The sequence below is a fragment of the Sinohyriopsis cumingii genome, unplaced genomic scaffold, assembly GCF_028554795.1.
Source record: "Sinohyriopsis cumingii isolate HCF-2022 unplaced genomic scaffold, ASM2855479v2 utg000127l, whole genome shotgun sequence".
Taxonomy (NCBI): Eukaryota; Metazoa; Mollusca; class Bivalvia; order Unionida; family Unionidae; genus Sinohyriopsis; species Sinohyriopsis cumingii.
In genome coordinates this window covers 2,756,569-2,779,419 of record NW_028315871.1, presented here as the reverse complement: position 1 = coordinate 2,779,419, position 22,851 = coordinate 2,756,569, and the positions used below count along the sequence as shown (strand labels likewise).

General features: G+C 34.5%; 1 protein-coding gene across 4 annotated transcripts; it reads left to right on the top strand.

Moving 5' to 3' along the window:
- The first annotated feature begins 781 nt into the window (after positions 1-781).
- LOC149774844 (uncharacterized) lies at positions 782-22,488 on the top strand. 4 transcript variants are annotated; one of them, XM_089944703.1, is made up of 4 exons: positions 942-1,148; positions 8,180-8,258; positions 9,118-9,231; positions 21,742-22,488. In XM_089944703.1, the coding sequence occupies exons 3-4, from the start codon at positions 9,168-9,170 to the stop codon at positions 22,131-22,133; spliced, it is 456 nt and encodes a 151-aa protein (XP_089800829.1). In that variant the 5' UTR covers positions 942-1,148; positions 8,180-8,258; positions 9,118-9,167; the 3' UTR covers positions 22,134-22,488. The 4 variants fall into 4 exon arrangements, with proteins under 4 accessions (XP_089800830.1, XP_089800829.1, XP_089800828.1 ...); XM_089944704.1 differs by lacking the exons at positions 942-1,148; positions 8,180-8,258 and adding an exon at positions 782-871; XM_089944702.1 differs by lacking the exon at positions 8,180-8,258 and having other exon boundaries at positions 945-1,148.
- The last annotated feature ends 363 nt before the right edge of the window (positions 22,489-22,851 follow it).

The window sequence follows — 22,851 nt, the reverse complement described above, 5'->3', positions numbered from 1 at the left end:
TGTTAATAAGACTCGTTGAAGACCACTATTCCTATAGTCCCCATCGTGTAAAGATGGAAATAAATAACTTAAAAAAGGTAAAGGACAAGATAAGTGGTGTCATGAAAGAGATAAAGGAGGAGAAGGAGGATGAAGAGGAAAGAATAAGAATAAGCAAATGGAACGAAAAAATTGAAAAAGAAGAAGAAAATGAGAAGAGGAAGAAAGAAGAGGAGGAAGAGAAGAAGAAAGAAGAGGAGGAAGAGAAGAAAGAAGAGAAGAAAAAAAAAGAAGAGAAAGAGTGTAGGAGAGAAAATAAGAAGTTGGTTGAGAAAAAGAAGAAATTAGAAGCAGAAGAAGAAAAACCAAAGGCCCTTTTCAGGGCCAGCCATATTTCTCGAAAAGAGATAGCCTTTCAATTGCCTACCCCTTTTTTTAAATTTAAATTTAAATTTAAATTTAAAAAAAAAAAAAAAAACCCATATTCAAATAGTAAAATGTTCAGAATTAAGATACAGCAATGCAGTAAGTCTAGCCGGATATATCAGCCACCCCCATCTGTGCTGAAACTGATGGACGATATGTAGTCCGATAAATAAAACTCCCAAATAAATGTCGATAATGATATGTGGTTTGTTTATGCCACCGGTTCATTAAAATGTGCAGTTTTGCTGCATGAAAATCTTTTCGGAACAAAACTGCGTACACTTTAAACACATACTATTGATAATACCCATATCTAGCACGAAATTCAAAATTCCCACAGGACAGAGGGTTGCGCTATTCCACGTATATTTACAAGTCACCAAACATAGAATGTACTCCGGAAATAAAATGTACACGTCACCCTTGAGCTGATGGTACTGTAGTTCACCAGCTGCGAAACATACAGGTAAGTGTATAAAATGACACCACTGTTTTCAGCCAGATTTTGCTGGTGATGTTTGCATATATCAGCCACTAAATCGCCAATCAATATCATCATGACAGAGGGGCCGATTAATCATCCTAAACGATAGGCTGATTTGTCGGCCAAGCTATGCAGGTCAAAACTCGTCGTTTATAACATAATTGTCGCACAGGACGTTAGTCGATGATACAGACAGTCCGATTGTCATTTTAATTTCCTGCAGCTGGATTAGTGAATCACCATTTGAGAACACACCCAGGTAGGGAAAAGTCTTGGAATTTTTAATTTTGTGCATAAGGGGTTGGCAATGCAGTATTGGTATTGAAAGCACAGGGGATCGTATCTTTCAGTACGATTAAACTCTCAGTCATACATTAGTATGAAATAATACTATATGCATGACTTATAATTGTAAACAATGATATGAGCCCATGCGGTTGAAAGCGGGGTGGGGGCGGGTATTATTCTCGCTGAAACAAGCCATGCAGTCAATGCAACTGAAGAATATTGATATGATGCAAATAGTGATGGCGAAACGACGCGACATCATTATCTCCATATGTCACTTTTATTTACAGAAGCCCTGGATACCCATCATTACCATATTTACTGATCATTGCTATCTTACCTCTCTCCTAGTGGGATATTGTCTCGTGTTTGACCAATACGGTTATACGGCTTTTTTCCACAGGGGATTTCCCGGGTTCTTCCTCCATCAGATTTACTGACCGCCATTTATAGCCTATTATGCGTTTAAAAAACGGAGTCAAACCTAATAAGATCATACAAATACAACATCAAAATTAATTCAAATAAATACATACATATACAGCTCGATTAAGTTGAAATCCCCCTTCTCAAATTATATCCTATCAATATTATCTTGATCAGTTCTCGCGGGGCCCCTAAAAGGTGTGGGGCACATAGGCCGGTGCCTTTGCTGCCTATTGTGTAATCCGGCACTATATAGACAGGCTACTTGGTACAAGTTCAGTTTTAATGTTTTCGTCCAGCGCAATATGTTTTTCTCTCTCTTTCCAGATTTGTGCTTATTTTGACATTTACGCATGAGAGGGGAATGGAAAAAAGAAAGGATTCCGATGTAACTGTGTACCATTTTAATTTCGTTTAGAAAACGGGGACTATTAATACCTTTTATCGTTATTTTCATGTCATTTATGATTAATGAATGAGTAGAAATTTATCTTTGATCTATAGGCCTGCGGTTGAAAGAATCTTTATATATTCGTGGATCACAATTTGATATACCAGTAGTATTGTTATTTCAATTAGCTTTATACCGTCATTTTAAATGCCATGTCATTTTTAATTTATGTGGTATATATATATATATATATATATATATATATATATATATATATATATATATATATATATATATGTGTGTGTGTGTGTGTGTGTGTGTGTGTGTGTTCTATGTATATTTCATTTAATTGTTTGTTTTGTTTTAAATTTTGTTTGCCGTTACATGCTGTTGTAATGTAACAGTATATGCCTGACTTGACCCTTTTCAAAATAGAGTTCATTTCTGTTTAACCTAATTGACTTTTTTATTTCAGTTATGTAAACAGATAATATCTAAATTATTATATATGTGTATGAGCTTTTTATCAGTTACGGTAAACAATAAATGGTAAATATGTTGATCAGTTTCAGGGTTTTGGAGATTCCTAAGTGAATTTTATAGGCTATATTTTTTATTTTTCTTTCAAAGGCTCATTTGATCATTATAGGTTATTTTCCACTAGGTAATGTTTGTTTTCAAAATGCTAATTCTAACCTGAGGTCAAGCAGAGAACTATATAATTTTGTGACTGTGAGGATTTTACCAGTCATGCTTGAACACCTAGCACTTTAAGTTGTATTATGTTGTGACCAGGTTCGGCTGAATTTTATTTTCTTCGAATTATTGAATAAAAGTGATTATTTTCCCTGGAAATACAAAGTGCTCTGATAAAATTATTATATAAAGACATTCGCTAGAATTTATACTGAATTCAAACCTGGAATAACATGTATGTGGTTCAACGAGAGACTGTTGACACATCAGCACTTCGCATGCTATACCACACACGTCATCGCTTTAAATTTTAAATCCCGTCAACAGAGTTTATTCAGGACTTGTTATTTCTAGGAATTGTGTCTTTAATTCTTGGATTATTTTTGGATTTAATTCGCAATACCGTAAAAATTTTTTTCTCATTTTCACTTTGCATTTTAGGAAAATCAATTATTTGTTAAATTTTACAAAGCTCTTTGTCTTCACTCATTTCTGTTACTTATTTTAAGGACATAGATTCGCGCAACAATATATATATATATATATATATATATATATATATATATATATATATATATATATATATATATATATATATATATATATCTTTTTATATCATACTTTACAACTGTTATACAGAAATATTAATATTGTTCCTATTAATATTATAATTAACTTTTTTAATTCGACATTTTCGATTTATATTTTCGAAACGTAAATAATAACAAATATTTATACATTTTTCTTTCATACGTGTACTGTATGATAACCTGTTTGTCATATTCCTCAATTTGTGCATTAATTTGCTTTGAAACGTATTGTCTAATATTTACATTTATGAACAGTCCTTATAATTTTAAATTAGACTACTTTCATATAGGTTTGCAATCATTTTAATTATTTTAGCCAAACGAAAATCAATTGATTCCTGTCACAAATTAGTAAATTTGCAACTTGATGATCGAACAATTTAAAACTAATTGGAAACATGATAAGATTATGTTGAAAATTTAAAATTAACCAGAAAATATATACTTGGAAATACATCTCAACATTAAATAATTACTGCTCATAGAGCACGTTAAATCAAATGATCTTTCTAAGCAGTATTTGAGTTTGTTTTCATTTCCAAATTGATTCTAACATAATAATTCTGGTGCTTATTGACGTGTTAATATTCTTTATATTGACTGTTGAAAGGTGCCATATCTAGTTCAGTGTTATGAAGTTTGGTTTGTATGGTGTCGGGAGTTCGATGCCATTTTCAGCACGGCCTCCATTATAATTAGTACAGGAATAACCATAGAAAACCCCGAGAAGAACTACCAAACCACAAGAAGCAAGGTCTACTGGCTAGCTTTTTCAGATTCCCGGCATAGGCCGAGTCTACATTCGTACCCACTTATGTGAGATGTCAGTGATCTTTACAAAGCGATCGCACTTGACCACTGTTTACAAATCACACACACACACACACATACACACACACACACACACACACACACACACACATATGCATATGCCGGGTATATTAATAATTGGATAAATAGAATGTGTGTGTTGTTTTCATTCTTTTATTGAATATGCCCTCTGTTTCCTATTATGCATATTTTACATTTAACACTGGTTTTAAGGAATACTTTATTTTCAAGTGGAAACGTTTCGGAGTTATATGTTTATTATAAAGACAGTTGGTGCATATTTAAATACGCAGTGTACATTGGGCGTAATACATGCAGTAGAACAATATAAGGTATATATACTGTAATGAACTTTAACTGAGTTAACTAAATTACAGTATTGCAATTCCAAGTTAGCATAATGCTTAATCAGATACCCGTAATCGAGTATTTTTCCTTTTACTTTCCGAATGTTCACAATAAAATGGCACATGAAGAGATTTGCTTCTTTGAAACAACCTCTGTACAATGTACATGACAGCAAATTCATGTCTTTCATGCAAAACTGTTAGTTGTAATGTACTGTTGCCGATAAAAAATTACCATAACTGTTCATAGACAGCACTCTGAAAGAATTAAAGTTAATATATGAATGAACTAAACCATTCTTTTCAACCGAATCGACACAGCCAACGTGTAGCTGCATCTTTTTTTAAAAAGAGGGGTTTTCTTATTGGCATAAACTCTGCAGATTACAACAGTAAAGCAATCAATTGGCAGCCATTGTTTCGGGTAGGTTTCTTACATATATCAGTAGTATTTTAAAACCACATATGTGATAAAGCCATATTGGCACTAGTTATATTAACCCAGGCAATCTGTTACCCATTCGTATGTCACATGGTTCGCGTTGTACTCACAGTTTGCAGGTTTTGACAGAAGTATGATAAGTATGATGCTTATTAATAATTAACTAGCAATTCAACATTTTGAAAATAAATTCCGAATTTTGACGGCTGGATCGAAATCTCCTCAAGCAAAATGCATTTTTTTTTTACAAGCTCAACGGGCGCCTCATTTAGAATACAGGAATTGCTCAGTCTGATTTTGAGAGACCCCATTCACCGGGCTGATACGTGGGGCCCGGACCGAGCAACACTTTTTAATTTTATTAAAGAAAACATTGGTTTGAGCAAGAACTAGGAGAGGCCCGGGTGTTTGTTAACCCAGGGCCCATGATCACTCCTACGGCCCTGCCCATTCATTGGACTATACGATTTGTTAAGCTCTTGACTATCTATCTTGCTCGCATAGCCAAACACCTGGGTTTAAATAGGTTTAAATAGATTTAAACCTTACTATGAAAATCAATGGGGAAGATCTGCTCCCAAAGCTGTAAATATTCGTTATGCGTGGTACTTTTTAAATCCATATTTTCGTTATTTCTAATATTATCATTTTTGTTTTTGCGTTTGTTGAGTAGATGTACTACATAGCTCATTAGAAATCATTGCCAGACCCAAAGCCTAGCCACTTCAGGTCATAAACCCTATTATGAAATTCTACTTTAGGAAATCAATAAGCAGTGTGATACATATAAACACACTACAAATTATTTGTTAACTTAAGTGCTATTATTTAGAAATGTTTTAATAAAAATAATATAAAAGTATTTCAAACGCGTGTTGTTTGTCTTAAATGAATTCTCATGGTTGTTTTTATTTCTCTTTTTCACATATATTATTCATGATTCTTTCTTCTCGTTTTCTGAATAAAAGTGATTTTGTGTAGGAAAAACCCTTACATGTACAAGTTTGAAATATAAAAAAAAACATTTACCAATGTCAGGCTTTAAATTAGCAATATGTGGGAAGGTATTATTTGGAAAACATATCAAGATCGTGGACAGTTTGTGAGAATCAGGAATTACAAGTCTTGGTAAATGGGTAATATTCTTACCTGGTACAGTACCCTCTAGTTATATGGACTGTGGGGCCTGTCCTTCAGTAAGGATTAGCAAATCATATTCTGTATGAAATGTAAATAGGTTTTGCTATATTGATGGATTGAAAGAGAATAGACGGATAGATATAGAGAAATACAGAGACAGGAACAAGATGGAAACGTACTAGAAGAGATGGAATACATCATAATAAATATAAATTTATAATGGATATATATATATATATATATATATATATATATATATATATATATATATATATATATATATAATTAGCAAAGACATGTAACCACACCACGAAACCATGTAGCAAACCTGTAGTGTAGACCTTGTCGAGGTAGAAAGAACTTATGTATGCGTATATATATAGATATAAACATTAGTGTGCAAAATGACTGTTTTAAATAGTATAACACTAAAGTTCCTTTACACCGAAAACACAGCGTTCTATGAACGATACGAGATCCTGAATCAGATGATGAGAACGCGTCGGGTAAGAGTTTCCTTCCGTTCCGATTAATTTAATATATCTATATGAAGACAGACATATAACCTTCATTCACCTGAACGGAGATAATAATGACTAGCACTGTCTATAATTTTTCATTTTTTTTGTCTTACTTCGCTCAGCACTTATTCAATATTTCTGCTGAATTTTTTAAAAATTCATTTGCTAATCTTCATCATGTTTTGCTTATTATAAATGACAATAAGTGAAAACCTTTATATAAGAAGAATTGAATAGTATGTACATGACTTATAAGAATGTTATAAACGGATATGTGTATATTCAAACGACAGGTCATAACGGGAACTCAAAGAAATCTTCAGAAAAAAGTGAACCATAATGATAACAAAGATATAAAAAATACTGGCAGATTAATTATTTTCGTACTGAGTCCAATTATTTATGTTTGCAACAACTGCGTATATAGTAAGAAAGTCTACAATAAGAAAGACGAACTGATCATAAGATAATTATTTTATTTAATTCGCCAACATGTAAAATCTGTATATTTTCCGTTACATTAATTCGGGGTCCATTACTGCTTTTCTGCTCCATTACAGTAGCTATATATATTTTTAATCAAATCTTAGAAAGAAAAAAACCCAATAAATATAAAAGTCTCCATATTGGAGACACAATAATATACATATATTTGTAATTGTATTTAATTTCAATACTATATACACTTTTTTTAATTTGTTACCGTCCATCAATTTACATCAGCACCATCAATTTTAATGTTAATGTCAATGGATAAACAACAACACGAATATGAAAGTTAAATTGTGAACAAATATAGTTTATGCTTATAATTTCCTGCACCATTAATTTATTTTATTTTACACGACTGTGTTTCATCTGTTATAATACATGTGGAAAGTTGTTGCAGATTTAAATGTGTGCAAAGAAAAACTTGTCATTGAAGGCCAAGTGTTACTATTCATACAGTCATTGTTTTTGTGTTTTTCAATGTATATAATTAATTTATCTGCATTAGCCTCATTGATATCCTTCCTTATCGTCCTCCCCCAATCCATCTATAATGTTCAAAGACTCAATGCAGGTGTGGTAACTGCTTCTTGTGTCAATCTATCGGATGTATTTGAATTGGGACAAGGTAGTCCTTCAGCACAATATGTTGACCGAGATATGCATTATGCATGACGGGATTTCACTGTTAAGGTGTATGAATATTTTGATGCTTCATTGTATGTTATGATGGTCAGTCAGTTGATTTGTACCGTTAATGGAATGAATATATTTCGTAAACTTTATGATAAGCCATAGTCAATTAATTAAAGAAAACGAACCTTTACTTAAGTCAACTTCAGCATTCCTTAGCTACCATTAATTTTCAACTAACTGAAATGACATAACATACTAGGTAAAATCATTTAATTGCTCCTAAAGATACTTGAGTAAGGAAAAAAATGCACCAGAGTAATGTAGTGTGAATGAAGGAGGTAGACCATAATCTATGCAACATTATCAATAGTTTCAGTTATGCATGCAACCTCAGAAGATAATACTTAGTACCAGTTCTTGACCCATAATGCAGGGAAGTTTCCCTGATATACATGTCTTGTTGCATCTATGATCAGTGCTACATATCTTTTAGGGACGTCAGTTGACCTTGAGACTAGAAGCCATGTTTTAAGGTATTATCTCACATATCTGCCGGCGTATACTGACACAAGGTAAGAGACACTATCCAATAGTGGGTAGTCAGGATCAAAAACTGAAGATTTGTGTGAACAGGGACGAGTTCACACATCACATAAGGTTCTTTCCCATCTGTTCGGCTCCCCCTCTGGGTTGGGGACTTTGTTAATGTGTCATAAAAAGTGTTTGCCTATAAAGATTACCTCTTTGATAAGATAGTATTTGTAATGGATGTGTTGTTGGACATTTTCCACCTCATTTGTGCATTTTCATGTGACAGCAATGTTCAAACATTCAGTGCTGTCCAACAAGTTAAGAATGTGTTCACGAGTGATTGTACGGTTGAAATGTAACCTGGTTATGTCGTTTTACTGACATTTGATAAACAAATTAAAACAAATGATACATAAAGAGAATATAAATTTTTATTTTTATATTTTAGCAAAATTAAAACGGTGATAGATTGTAATACTTATTCGTGTTCTGCTTTCATTTTCTAGTTACTTAAGATGCCCAAATGATAACGAGATTGGTCCCTTCTTTCACGACAATGTGCTTCCTTTCTATCTTTGATTGGGACAATACCATCATTTACTAACCTACTATCCCCAGTGAATCCAGATACTATAGATTTTGCGGAAATGTATGACATAATCCTACAAACTTTCCAGACATACCCTAACCCTCAATAAGTCAAAATTAATTTGTATCTCAGAAAGATAATAATAGCCCATACCTAGTTTTTTTGTAGCTCCTGAACTCTTAAACATACAGTTGGTCAGCTTTGTAAAAACTTAAATGAATTCAGAATACAAAAGTAAAAGCATTTAATAATACTTTGTACAATGTGCTTTTGTATCTGTACTTACATACTTATTGTTTCATTAATTTTAGGTTTCGTCTTAATTGTTGGTGAAGGCAACTTGGATTATTTCCTGACCAAAATGCATGCTGGTTTACTGATTATGGGAATAATTTCAGGTCTTGTCTGGATAAACAAATACACGGGTAAGATTTGTTCTTAAGAAAATAACTTACATTTCTGTCTTGGTTTGTTGAATCCTGTTTTAGTTAATTCACTTGATAATAACAAGATAAAAAGTGGAATATGTCGGGTATGTTTATGTACGTCAACACTGCACGTCCCCTCGTGTTACACGTTTTTGAAACTATGAAGAAATACAACTTTTAAAATGAAGCAATAAGACGGTGCATACTGAATGATGTCATAAATTGATATATTTAACAGTTTACCATTTATAAGTCATTGCTAGTTGCGATTAATTCACCTTTTGCAAAATTGGTCATAGACCAGACTATTGTATGATCTGTATTCTCTGGTCCATCCGTTTGCACAATTTTGTTATAATTACTATTCCTACATCACTTGGTGATTGCCATGAAACATAATTCGTCCATTGGTCTACTTTGTCTTAGACCAACATGATACTGCTCACAAATCCAATATGGTCACTAGAATCACCATCTTCATAATCTTTTTATTGCTACACCTAAAAGGGTGATCATGCCAATATGTAGTTTTCACTAAGCAAAATACTTATTATAATTTCTAGTTAATACTAAATGAAAACGGTACTAATTTGACATTCAAAACTGACAGCTATCTTGAAAATCTTGTACTCAAAATCATTTGTCAATAGTACTGCTGAACCGATGATCATATGGACTTGATTTTTTTTCAAAGAGACATGAAAATAGTTCTGATTTGATATTCAATATAGCCAAAACGGCAGATATAACGGAAACGGTTATCACTACTACATCTGAATGGATGGTTATAGCAACATACTAAAAGACTTCTTACGGTCTATATTGGGTCCTAAATTAAAGTGGTGTCTTTTTTATATCCAGTAAGAGTCAATTTTCCACCTGGCATCATATACCTTGGACGTAGAAGCTCTCGAGCTTTGAATAATGTAACTTGCAACTCAGCCCAGAAGCATGTACTGCCATAGAAATCACTAGAGATGAGACAACCTTGAAAGCGGGGAATCTGAGCTATTGTGGAGGAAGGATCCATGGTGCTGTGACAGAAGATCTCTCCTGTGACGTAGAGACCTAGGTATACCAATGAACATATCTAGAAAGCCCTTGAATCGTGATCTTTAGGGCCACATGGGCTAAGAGAATGATCTGAGCAGTGGAAGTTTTGACCCTTTAAAAACTTGAGTTAGCAGTAGGAATGTTGGGAAAGCATATAGTCGAACCCACTGAAGGTGGACAGTGTTTACTGACCACACTCACTAATCTGAGAAAGCAGATGCCAACAAGGTAAGCCCGTTGTTGAGGTTCATCGCAAACAATTATACCATAGATTTTCCCCAAGTAGGCAAGCTATCGCTGTTATGGACTGGTGAATACATCATTCCATTAAGATGGTTTTACCATTCCAGAAACGAGGCTGTCCACTAATTTGTTCTTTCCGCCCGGCAAGTGGCGAAATGATAGGGTGACACTTAAAAAGATAGCCCAGCAGACTAGTTTCCAAACCAAACCTCCATGCAAAGAGAAAGAACATGTGTGTCTCGCTTACTTCAAATTGGGCGAGGCTAGAAATACTGTCCTTCTAGGTTGTTGATGTGGAGGAACAATAAAGTTGGAGTCAGAGGACCATGGAGTATTATGCCCTTTGAGCCTAACTGAGGGTCCCAACTAGAACAACGAACAGAAAGCAAAGAACCTCTTTGCACGCATTTGGACCCGTGTTAGGAACCTGTTCCGATTGATTCCCCAGTGCAAATGAAACATTCGTCAAAAAGGTATTGTTGGTGATAAACAAATCTGTGTGGTTTCCATCTTGCAAGAAGGAGGTACTGTAGAAGACGCATATGTAGTCATCCGCGAGGAACCAAGTCAGCAACTGAGTGCAGCGTACCCAGCATGGATAAATTAAGGCGAGCAGAGAAGGGTATATTTGCTCTCGGAACATCTAAAAGTGCCAGAATTATATTTACTCAATCAAATGGAACCAGGACTAAGTTAAGATTCATTACGACATTCATCCTAATGTAAGCAACGTTGTGAGTTAAAAGAAGTTACCACTTGTCCAGGTTGGGCAAATGACCCAATCAAGTTAACGCTGACCAACAACGGAAAAGGTTCTGGTGAAGGGACAAAGTATTGTGCATCACCAGTAAATGAATGAAATACTGAATAATATGTGATTCCAGTAATCGGAGATATGCCCCTTTTACTCACATAACATGGGTGAAGCGTCTTGGAGCAGGAGAGATTCTGAATGGCACAAAACCGTGACTGATAATAGGCATCCAGAAGATAGTTGGATTCCGCCCAATCCGGTTCATATAGAGCATTACAGATTAAAGGTGTGGTTTCCATATTGAAAGTTTCTTCCACAAAGGTATGCTTAAAAGGAGAAAATTGATTAATACAATGCGAAACATTTCGCCTTTTCGGGATCCAAGCAGATTCAGGAATATAATGCAGGAGACTGGTCAATCATGACCCTCTCAACTGCCCTGTTTCTAAAATAGAATTTCTCACTTAATTTCATCAGGTTGGATTTATGAAATAACATGGGGGTCATTAAGGGGGTTGTTCCCCGAACTGAAGTCTGTAAAACTCAATCATGATGGAAAGGACCCAACCATCATCCATGATGATGAGCAAGAATTCTGAAAAATGGTCTAGCCGAGCACCTACGGGGATAATAGATAGAGAGATGAAGTGTTGTTCCCTCCTTTTCAACGGTGATAAAGGAAGGTAGATTTTCCACTTTCTCTGCGGCATCTAATTCCCGAGGTCCGTGAACCTGGCTGATGATGATGCCTAGTTTGAGGTTGTGTACCGGGCTAGGGCTGCGTCTCTTTTTATAATTTGGCGAGCGGTTCCTGGTAGCTATTCTCATTTTTATTTTCATGGTCGATTGATATGGGCTTGGATGAATGGTGAATGGTTGATTTTGATGAATCAGCAGTTTTAATAATCTAATGTAGTGATCAATCACCAGGAGGTGGCCTTGGCTTAAAATAAGGTCTTTACTATCGATAAGTACAACTTTTGAAGAGTCCAAAAGATGGTCATGGCGAGGATGTCGTATTTTTACCGATAATGCCAATGCAAGAGCAAGAGTAAGTCTGAAAACTTTGGTCACAGCTTCCAGCAAGCGTTCTAATCATTGTCAAACATGGACTGTGTGCCAGATAGTCTCGGCTTAAGAGGCTGTAGACTATTTACTGCCTTGCTAAGGACCCAGACAGCTGAGAAGAAGGCTTGAGATTGGTTGAAGGTGTCAGTGAGGTACTTCTTCATCAAACTAATTGCCGTCAACTAGGATAGCAATGATATGATCATCAACCAGCATACCCTGAATCGGGGATTGGTTGGGCTTCAGTGACGACATCGGCGCAGTCTGTGCCACATCCCATAATTTAAAGCAGGTAAGAGTGGGAGACAGGATCTAAAAAGCCCGATCAAACAGCAACTGTTTTCTAAGTTGACACTGGAAACCCTTATATTTGTCGGCTTAGTAAACAATTAGACAACGAAGTCTACCAGATACTCGTGTGGTCTAAGGTGTTCGCCTGAACCTATCATTGATATCTCACGTGTCTGCGTGGGTTACAGTCTCAACTGTGAATATTTGTGTATGAGAAAGCTTGCCAGACGCCTCTCATAGAATGGCAGTTCTTCCCGTCCTTTTCCAGGATTCTTCTTCAGCCACCATTAATTGCTTAATATGTGCTGAAAAATGAAATGAAACAACTAAATCTGTCAACGGGTACTATCCGGTTGATGATTACCCGGGTAAGAAAATGAGCCATACAATTTATGCAATAATCTCCTTAGAAATGATAACAATGCTTGTGGTGCATATTGGGTAAATAAAACCCCTTTATGGAAGTGAAAAGCTAATCACTTTGATTACTGTTGTTTCTTTCTTGGTCAGTTTCATCGTGTGGAAGGATTAATGTTGTTTTTATCAGATATCTTTATTCTTTACTAGGACAATGTTTAATTGCATCCCAAAGTATATTTCTGAGGTCTGAGAAACGACTGCATATGTCATATTCTTTTAAAGTATCTAGTAGTGATGTATGTGTTCTTTTCTTGGATACAGTGAAAAATAAAATAACAATACATTTTATACATAAAAAGTGTCAAAGTTACACAATGTGCGGTCAATGCATATCGAATAGTGTTTGATGTTATTTATGTTGGATGTTTAATGACTTGATAGAACTGAGCTTTCTTGAAGCTCTTATCTTATCAAAGATATTTATTTTAAAATAACCAGTAACAAGCAACATTAGTTGGCTAAAATGCTCTTCTACAGAATTGTATGAACCTGACATTGTTAAGGTGTACCTATATAACCTACTGGTAAAGATGAAAACAAGTCTGGAAGTGTCGAGAAGTGCCTATATAACAACTGATGCTAAAATTGTTACGATTCTTTCTTTTAATTTTGATTTGACAGCACATTAATGTGTACAATGTCAACAGAGACATTTCAAGTCAGTCTTTTGATGAATCCGAAACCCTCTGCTCCATACGATAAACTTTGAAACTCTGTATAATAGTGGAAGGTATGATTCCACTTTTCAGATGGATTTATCAAGTGATTTGCTAAGCTAATAAGTACATGAGTTTGCCAGGTTTGAAGTTTTCATTAAGATTAATGATTTCACATCAACGTGGGCCAGTATACTACTTTCATCAGCTTTGATATGTGCAGCTTTAAATTCCCTGGTATAATGCCATCTTTGTGACCCAGTGAAAAGTCAATGGAGTTCTAATCGGTCACTTTGATAGACATTCTGGGAGTTCAGGTTCTCCTTCCAATTTTCTCCAAAGTGACAGCAGGACAATATAGCAACCAATTGTCCGTTTCTAAGGCTTGCACCATCTAATACATTAACACCAGTTCTGCATTTTTATATCATACACTCTAACGTCTTATGTCACTTGTATCGTCTATATTTGCTTGGTGATCATTCATACTGGAATGTCTTTGTAAACCTTTCTCATAAGGACTAATGCCTTTATTTAGCATTGTTTTATAAATTTTCATATTTCTCTGAGGGTTAGTGAGTGTAAATGCCCTAGAATATAATTAAGCCAAAACGAATTTACTAAATCATTGTCTTTTCTGGTTATTTCGCTGCTTTGCCCATTAGCAGCTCAGTTAAGATATGAAATTTTCTTCCACCATTTCATGCAATGACTTTTAAATCTTTGTGTTACATTCTTCACCAAATTTTCTTCTTGCTTGTTCCAATGCGATCCCTAACTCGGTTACTTTTTTAAGGTGCTCTACATATATATTGAGAATGTGTACAGCATCTCTTTGATGTATTGATATGACATATTCCGGTGGAACAGTTCGTTGATCTTTTTCTTGATGCTGCAAATGCAGCATTGGATGGCTAATTTATCTATTACATTAGGCACATTCATAAACTCTTTAATGTTACTGCGCGAGTTAATCATTGCTACTTTCAAAAACATAATATTTACGCAATGTAATTATCTAATATAATATTATCAAACAAAAGAAAACCATCACTCTGGGTTGTGCTGGTCGTTATTATTTCTTTGAGAATCAAAGGCACGCTGTTGTAGTTTCATATAGGCAATAGAAAAGTGTCGAATACACTACCTCTAAAACATTTTCCTTGAGAGTGATTCAAACATGAATGTTTCTATCCATGATGTCATGCTTTAAGTTATTAAGCTCATGATTATTCTTTCACATTCTAGGAAAGAACACGCATCAAAACTTAACAGCCTTGGCGAAAAATATATGATGCACCCATCTCCGGTGTCAATGTGAAAACTGATCTTATTTAAAATTGCCACCTGTTATCTCCTACTTCTTTGCTACAGTGTCTCTTTCTTAAGTAATTATAGTTTACATGTCTGATTTGTCATTTAAAAGAAATCGCATACCTAATCATCGCAGCTTGATTGTAATTATTATAATTACAAATTATTTATAACACTTAGATGAACATTAATTAGATTCATTTTTACATTGGCGATGATAAAGTTTGACTAGTGGGGACCCTAATCTAGGAAATTTCAGTTCCACTAATAAGATTCAAAGCCACGCGGAACATTCTTTTCTGAGTACAATCTATAATACGGCGTGCATCAAACATATGTCAGTATGATACAATCGATGCTTAAAGCAGAGTCGCAATCAATACAGCAGCAAGGTTTTCGTAGGAGGCAACGGGGGCGGGGGGAGGGGCGGATTCAGCTAGGAAACCTTAGTATGTAATAGAGGTCAGATTTTGAAGTAAACGCAATTTTGATTAGTACCTACTTTGCCAAAAAAGAAGTAGATCAATATTTTCATAATTTTGAGAACATTGCTGCGAATTGGAGATGGCAAGGAAAGTACTAGATTATTATTACAGAATGTGTTGGCAATGTTCGTGAAGTATAAACGTCACTCTCGTTACATAATGGACTAATTATATTATAGTTAAGGTACTTATCTTGCATGGTAATGAGTTGGTACCTGAGACATATTAGCAGAAGTAAAGGAATTTTAAACAACAAATCAGCCAAACACATGTATAGTTGGTCGAAAAAACAACAACTATTTGATAGGTGGTGTGCATTTAAAAATATTAATAAAAGATTATGAAAAACCTAGACTCAAATAAGGCAAAGAGTTCAAGAACTGCATCTACATTGATGTCAAAATCTATATGGATGAGCAAAAGGCATGAACTTTGTTTTTTGTCTTTATACAGCTGACGATTATTCGTTGAGTCACAAAGCCTCATCTCTTGGTTGATGTTCCCCTTGTTGAAAGCGTTAAATGTTTTAGAAAAAAAAGCTGCCCTACATCCTGGCTATATTATTGTATTTTACTTTTTTTCATCAACGATGTTTACTAGAAGCATTATTCATTCGTATCTTAACATCCGAAGTAGAAGCAGTCCTAGTGGTGTGTTTAGTTTTTAATTTGGGTGGATTTATTTATTTACATTATTCATCGGATTTACAAAACACTCTTTAACAGTATTTGGATAAAATCATTAATTAGAAATTAAAGTGAATTCAGTCAGGGCTATTTTGGATTATATTATCGTGATACACTAAAAGACTGTTAACACACTGCCACATTCCATGCCATTGGTACATTAACGCATTCGAGAATACATGTATATCAACATATTCAATATTGGAATGTATTTGGAGCGTCTTTTGGAACTCTATACATTTGGACTTGTGCTAAAAATCGTTTGAATATTTCGGATTTAATTTACAATACTCTATCTTTTTCCTTTAAATGTCACGTTGTAATATAGAAAAATTATTTGTTGAAGTTTCCAAAAAAGTGTTGGTTATTTGGTATTTTTTGTTACTTACTTTAAGATTATAGGGTCGTAACACATTCAAAATAATCCTAAAATGTTCTACAAAAGTCCAAAAATAATTGAGTGTTCCGAATGAATTCCAGGATGTCTAATATATTGACGTACTAACTGTCTTCATGTATCATAATGGAAAAATATTTTAGTCTTGTGAGCCCTTTCGCAGTTCCAGTGAAGAATCCAATGAAATGTTTCCTACCAAATTATATCCAGATAAATACTAAATACATCTGCAGACTGATATGATCGCAAACAACTCAGAAAATGGGAACGAATTAACTGTCTACGTATACACTACATGCCCTTATATAAACTCATAGGGCACTAAATCGATTCATTCCTACTCGCCAACTTCTGTCACAATGATTCATGTGTCCCATTTCACCGACCCATCCGATGTAAATTATCCATAACAGGTTTATTCTGAATATTGATACGATAAGCACTTATTTATAGATCCTATACAAACTAAGGGCACGCACTAAAAATAAAATCATAATACAGATATACATAAAATAAAGTTATTACACATGCTGTTATCTGTACCAGTTCAAGGTAATAGTCATTTATGTGAAACATCATATTTGGTGGGTCAACCAAACCAAGTCTGACTGGAAAATTGTTAAAGCTACCTTAAAAATCCAAATTACACACACACACACACACACACACAGAGTCACACGCAAACCAAGTCTGACTCTATTATGGAAAATTATGAACCATTCATGGCAAAAGGTTCTATATCAGTTATTAGTGGTTCTGCTAATCATATTCCTATTACAATATTAAGGGAAAAAGGTTCTTCTCAAAGTCTTTTTTTTAACAGGTACTTTGCCTTTGTCTAAGGAGTCTTCTTCTTCTTCTGAAATTATTCTCATTCAGGACGTATAGTGCAGTGTTATTCATTTGTGTAAATTAATCATCAGGCACTCTCAGGACCTATTAATAACTGGGCTGTGTATTTATTTCCCACTGATGGACAATCTTGACCAAAGCATTCACATTTACAGTCACAAAAACACAGTGATTGAAACAGATGTTAGAGTACTTTTTTCCAGATGTTCCAGCACAAACAAAGAAAATGTACATTGATGTTGAAATTGTAGATTACAAATTCTGTGAAGTATTGTATGTAAACGATGAATCCTCTATAGGAACTTTGAAAAAATTCACTAATTTTGGAAAAATGATGTTTTTCCAACCAGGTAAAAGTGATCGGAGTTCACTGTGTATTCTTACGTCGAAACCCACTATTACTTTTGTATGTGTGCTGATTAAAAGTGGATAGTGTTACTAAAACAGATTCATTTCAAGTATCAAGAATAGACGACTGATTTGACAAAATTGAAATGTAAATTTTAAACAAGTTTTAACTATTGAAAGGATTTTTGCAGTTGGAACAGAATGAGTTTTTCATTTGCGAGTCTGGATGTACTTTATTGATATAAAATGATTCCTTTGGTATGAAACTTTCTGTCTCGCATTCCAACATTTAATGAACATGCTAACATCTGGTACAATGGCTGTGATGCATACATTGATGATGTCACTATATACTGCGACACTTGGAAAGATTTGATACTTTAAGTAAAAGCGAGTTTTTCAGAGCCTGTGTTACATTTTTAGGACATATTGTAGAACATTGCCAAGCGAAACCTCTAGAAGTTCAGGTTAAGGCTATCTCTGAATTCCCTGTGCCTATCAGTTAAAAACAGTTGATGCAGTTATTGGGTGTGATTGGATGTTATTGGAATTTTGTTTTCAAATCTTTTCCATAATTGCCTAACCCCTGAACAATTTGGATAAGAAAACCACGCTTCATTGGTCTTACAAATGTCAGAAGCCTTTTGTTAAATTAAAGAACATACCTAAGTCTGTATCAGCCATTTCAGCTCCAAATGTCAGTAAATCATATTTTTGATGCAAGTAATGTTGGGGATAATGACATATTATTCCACTGGAAGATTCTACTGTCACAAAACAAGAGTATTTTCTTCACAGAAGTCCTCATATACACTCGTCTCAAGCGATTTATCAGCAAAGCAAAGTTTTCAAGCAAGTTTTCAACTGCACAATTAACAACAGAAAATTATCTACTTTGAGATCTAGTATGCACATTGGGGACGATTTTGTGATTGGTACAATAGGAAATATACTAATCATATCTGGCCTCCTTTTCTGCAGTCAGTGATGTGCTGTTCTTTTTCAGTCTCCATAATCACGTGTTATAGGGAAGACCTTTCAAACACACTTACATTTTCCACCATGGCTCAATTCATGGGTCTCGTTAATTACTCGGCGTAGCAGAGACCAGCGTATCACTCCCTTTTTGGTGCTTGTGGGCCTTGGTAAAAAACACAAATGAACCGCTGAAGGAGGCTTAATTTGCTACTCTTACAATAAACAATGTCTTTCTTATGGCAGAGGCTTCATCGAGGAAGATATACAAATTGCACACTACTCTATATAGGTCATATCGTCATGGTACATAGAGAATTACAACTCTGTATCTCTTTTGTGTCACACAGGTTTGTTTTCAAAAGACCAACTTTCCTCAACAGTGCTATCATATATAGAGACCCGCTTTCCAGTTCCGTATTTTCAGCTGTAGTTTAAAATCTACATCATGTTATACTATCTATTCTCTTGATGTATATTGTATTATTCAAAGGAAATATGTATTATATTTTATTTTATTCATGTTTTAATTTCCAGTCATCTTCTACTTGCTCATATAACTAGTTGACATATCGTTGATTGCATCTCCACTCATCTTATCCAGGCTTGTATGATTAGATGACCTATTCTTGATTGCACAGTATTATTAACTTGGTACTTGGGATATACTAACCCATTATTTTGGTAAAGCAACACCTTTAAAACCTATTAGTCTTTTGTCCATGATTGTAGATTGTACTTTCAAATAAGGGTCTTTGTAAGCGTATGTTTTACTTAAATGTGAGCAAAATACTTCACTTTCTTTATGAGCACGGAATGTTCTGGCAGCGATCATATTTACAACATTTTAGAATTTTCCATTAGAGTACCAGCAAATACTATTGCGACCTATGTCAAATATAGAACAAGATTTTTGAAAACAAAATTTTCATGATTATATGCTCATTTTTTTTCCGTTCACTTTACATTGTCAGAATAGTTCAGTGTTTTACGATAGTGCACACCTTCATATTGCACTCACGTGCTGGACACATTTGCCCAATAGTGGATTAGGAACTACTTTGTAAACATATCATGAACACTCTTGTAGCAGACGCTTTATGTTTTGGTTGATTACATTTGTTTCTGAATGAACAAAAGCAGATGTTTCGTGCACTGCCACATACCAGCTGCTTTGCCACATTGCTTGTTGACCTTTTTTATACAATATTTCGGTTTTAGGCTAGCTATAGACGCCCGATATGGTCCATACAAATAACAAGCAATTGACAAGGCATAATTTGTCTCCTTTAGCTGGTAATAGGAATGGCAAAAACTACACTTTCGATCTTACATCCTGAATTTCCTCAAATGTACATTCTTACTTCTACAAATCCGAATTACATGAGCCATGTCATGTGTTCTCAAGCTTGATTACACATTTCGAAATTCTACTGTAATTTCAACTAAATTCTAAGTGCAATTATATCCTACTTACTGATCTCAAAAATGAAATAAACATTAAAAATTTTATAACGTCTTTTTGATAATTGCAATTGAAAGACTTCATAGTTTTCCCACATGTTGATTTCAAATAACCAATGACAGAACATAAACCCACTTGCAGAGGTCAACATGCTTCTCTCTCTCTCGCTGCTTCAGTTTGATGTATTTCATATAGAATTTGCATAGATGAATCCAGTACGTAATCAAGAAATTTCATATAGAATTTGCATAGATGAATCCAGTACGTAATCAAGAAATTTCGCAGAATCGACAAAAATACCAAAATCTATTCATTACAGGTCAAATGAAAAGATCTTGCAATGCACATCATTCACAATACGAGTATAAATTTCAATTTTAAGAATACCAAAACGCCATTTTCTTTTGAAAGTTATGTCTAGCGCGCGACTAAGTTCAACTTGATCTGGGCGTAGTTATGTGCGCATTAATAATGTTGGTGTTCTGTACTGATGAATATGCGCTTGTGTATTTAGTTTTGGAATATGGCAAGCATTCAGTTACCTTGCTTCTTGCAGTGTATTCTGTTTACATAATTAACCCATATGTAGAATAAGAAAAATGAGCATAGAATAAAAAGGTTACTTCATTTGTATAGGAAAACATGAATTCGTTTTGATGGAGTGATATACTGCACTCACAAGGTCGTGCAGTATTCCATCCTAAAAACACAGTAACTCGCGTTCTATACTATCAACAGTTACCAAACCATGCAGATGACTTGTACTTGGAATAACAAACAAGCTTGTTGATTTGGGGATTTCTGCACAATAACATTTGTATTAATTTTACCAAGAACATATTGTGCAGGTAGCTTGCACGTGGGGTAAAACCGAATTAATTTTAGCGTCAAAAGGGTACATGTTAAGTTCACTATGATTCATAAACACGATATATTTAGTGTGCACATGGTACACGGTTTTTGGATTCAATGTGACTAATTGAAGAACAATATTTTCTACACAATACAACTAGTTCTGTATCCGATTCGTAGCCCAAATAGTGTAGAAACCTTGCACCTGGCATAATGTTTACACGTATCGATTTCTGGTAAAAGGGCAAAGGTCTGGGTCACTCTGACTGAAGGATATACAATGCCTTCTTCAAAACTAATTTTGTTTTGCGTTTTTAACAAACTATATTATTAACAATCTGAATGGTAAAGATAAAGCTTACTGAATGTTCTGAATTATCACTTTGTTACGATTCATGGCATGAAAGTGTCATGATATATTTGATATTATGGCTTGTCATTGGAGTGTTAGGGTACATATCATGTTTTGGAATATCATGAAAATGTCAGGATGTATTTCTTTAAGAAAGTCGCTCTTTATTTCTTTAATTTCCAGAAGTGAAGATCCTTCAGATGATATGAAAATAATTTCATTTGTAATGATGTCCAATATAAATTATGAAAATCGGAATCGATCAAATTTAATTTCATAATATTTCTTTTATCCAGGTGCAATTCCAACAGTGACACTGACTGCAAACAGTCCTTACTTTGACATTGGAGGATCCCTTTCATTCACATGTGCTATTAATGAAGATGTTGGCATTAAGTATGTTTATCTAAACAAAAACGGAGCAGTATATGCCTGGATCATAATAAACAATCCATCTAGCTGTGTGTTTTATAAGATGACTGCAACCGATTCTCATACCTACAACATCACTTGTGAACAAAGAATGACCGTCCATATAGTAATGAGTGGAACTGATGCTACTGATAATAATGTAGAGTGGAGTTGTCAAATGACGGCTGAATCAGGAATATGTAGCACACCATGTATCAGCATATCTAGTATCAGAACTGTTCAGAGATATAAGTTAGTAACTCTGCCATTTGGGTAAGAGAAATGATTTAAGTGCATACCCTTGTGTCTGTTTTTTGTCATCCAGGATGGCACTCATTGTATAACTTTCTTTAACAGTTATAGAAAATTTAAATAATTGGCAGTCGAAACCTTTTGGAACTGAAATGTTTCATACCCTTCAGGGCAGTACCATTTTCCCTGTCACTTATCCAGAATAAGCTGGGACAAGGCTTTCATGTAAGTTAAAAACAATAGCACAGTATCTTTCTCCATAACATATTCCAAATTTAATTAATATGATTATCCAAATATCGGGCTGGACACTCCACTTTCTATATGCCAACTATATGTTCTGATCATCAATAAAGATTTTTAAAAACGCAACAAACAAACTATTTCTAGATCACCTGAGTACTGTAGCAGACCATACTTTTTGTATTCGTAGTTCACTATCACTAAAATATTGTTCTAGTTTTAACATTATTTTTAAGCACATGACGGCCAGTATAACTGATGCAGGAAGAACTTGGGAAAACCTTGGGAAGAACCACCGACGCACGGGAAATTATTGACTAACTTTCTCACAACCCATATGAGCCACTGATTATGATGTTATTACTCCCAAAATGTTTAGTGCTTGCAAGACATTTACTGCAAAGCACTTTTAGTAATGTATACCTTTGCATGCTGTTTATTAATAGTGGTCAGTTCAAATATACAGCAATATATATCAGATAAATACAAATGATTTTAGT

What these genes read in the sequence shown, in the direction of transcription:
- LOC149774844 (XM_089944704.1), top strand. Translation starts at nt 9,168, where the DNA reads ATGCATGCTGGTTTACTGATTATGGGAATAATTTCAGGTCTTGTCTGG. An exon ending in CTGGATAAACAAATACACGG is followed by an intron (nt 9,232 to 21,741) that starts GTAAGATTTGTT and finishes TCTTTTATCCAG; the next exon opens with GTGCAATTCCAACAGTGACA.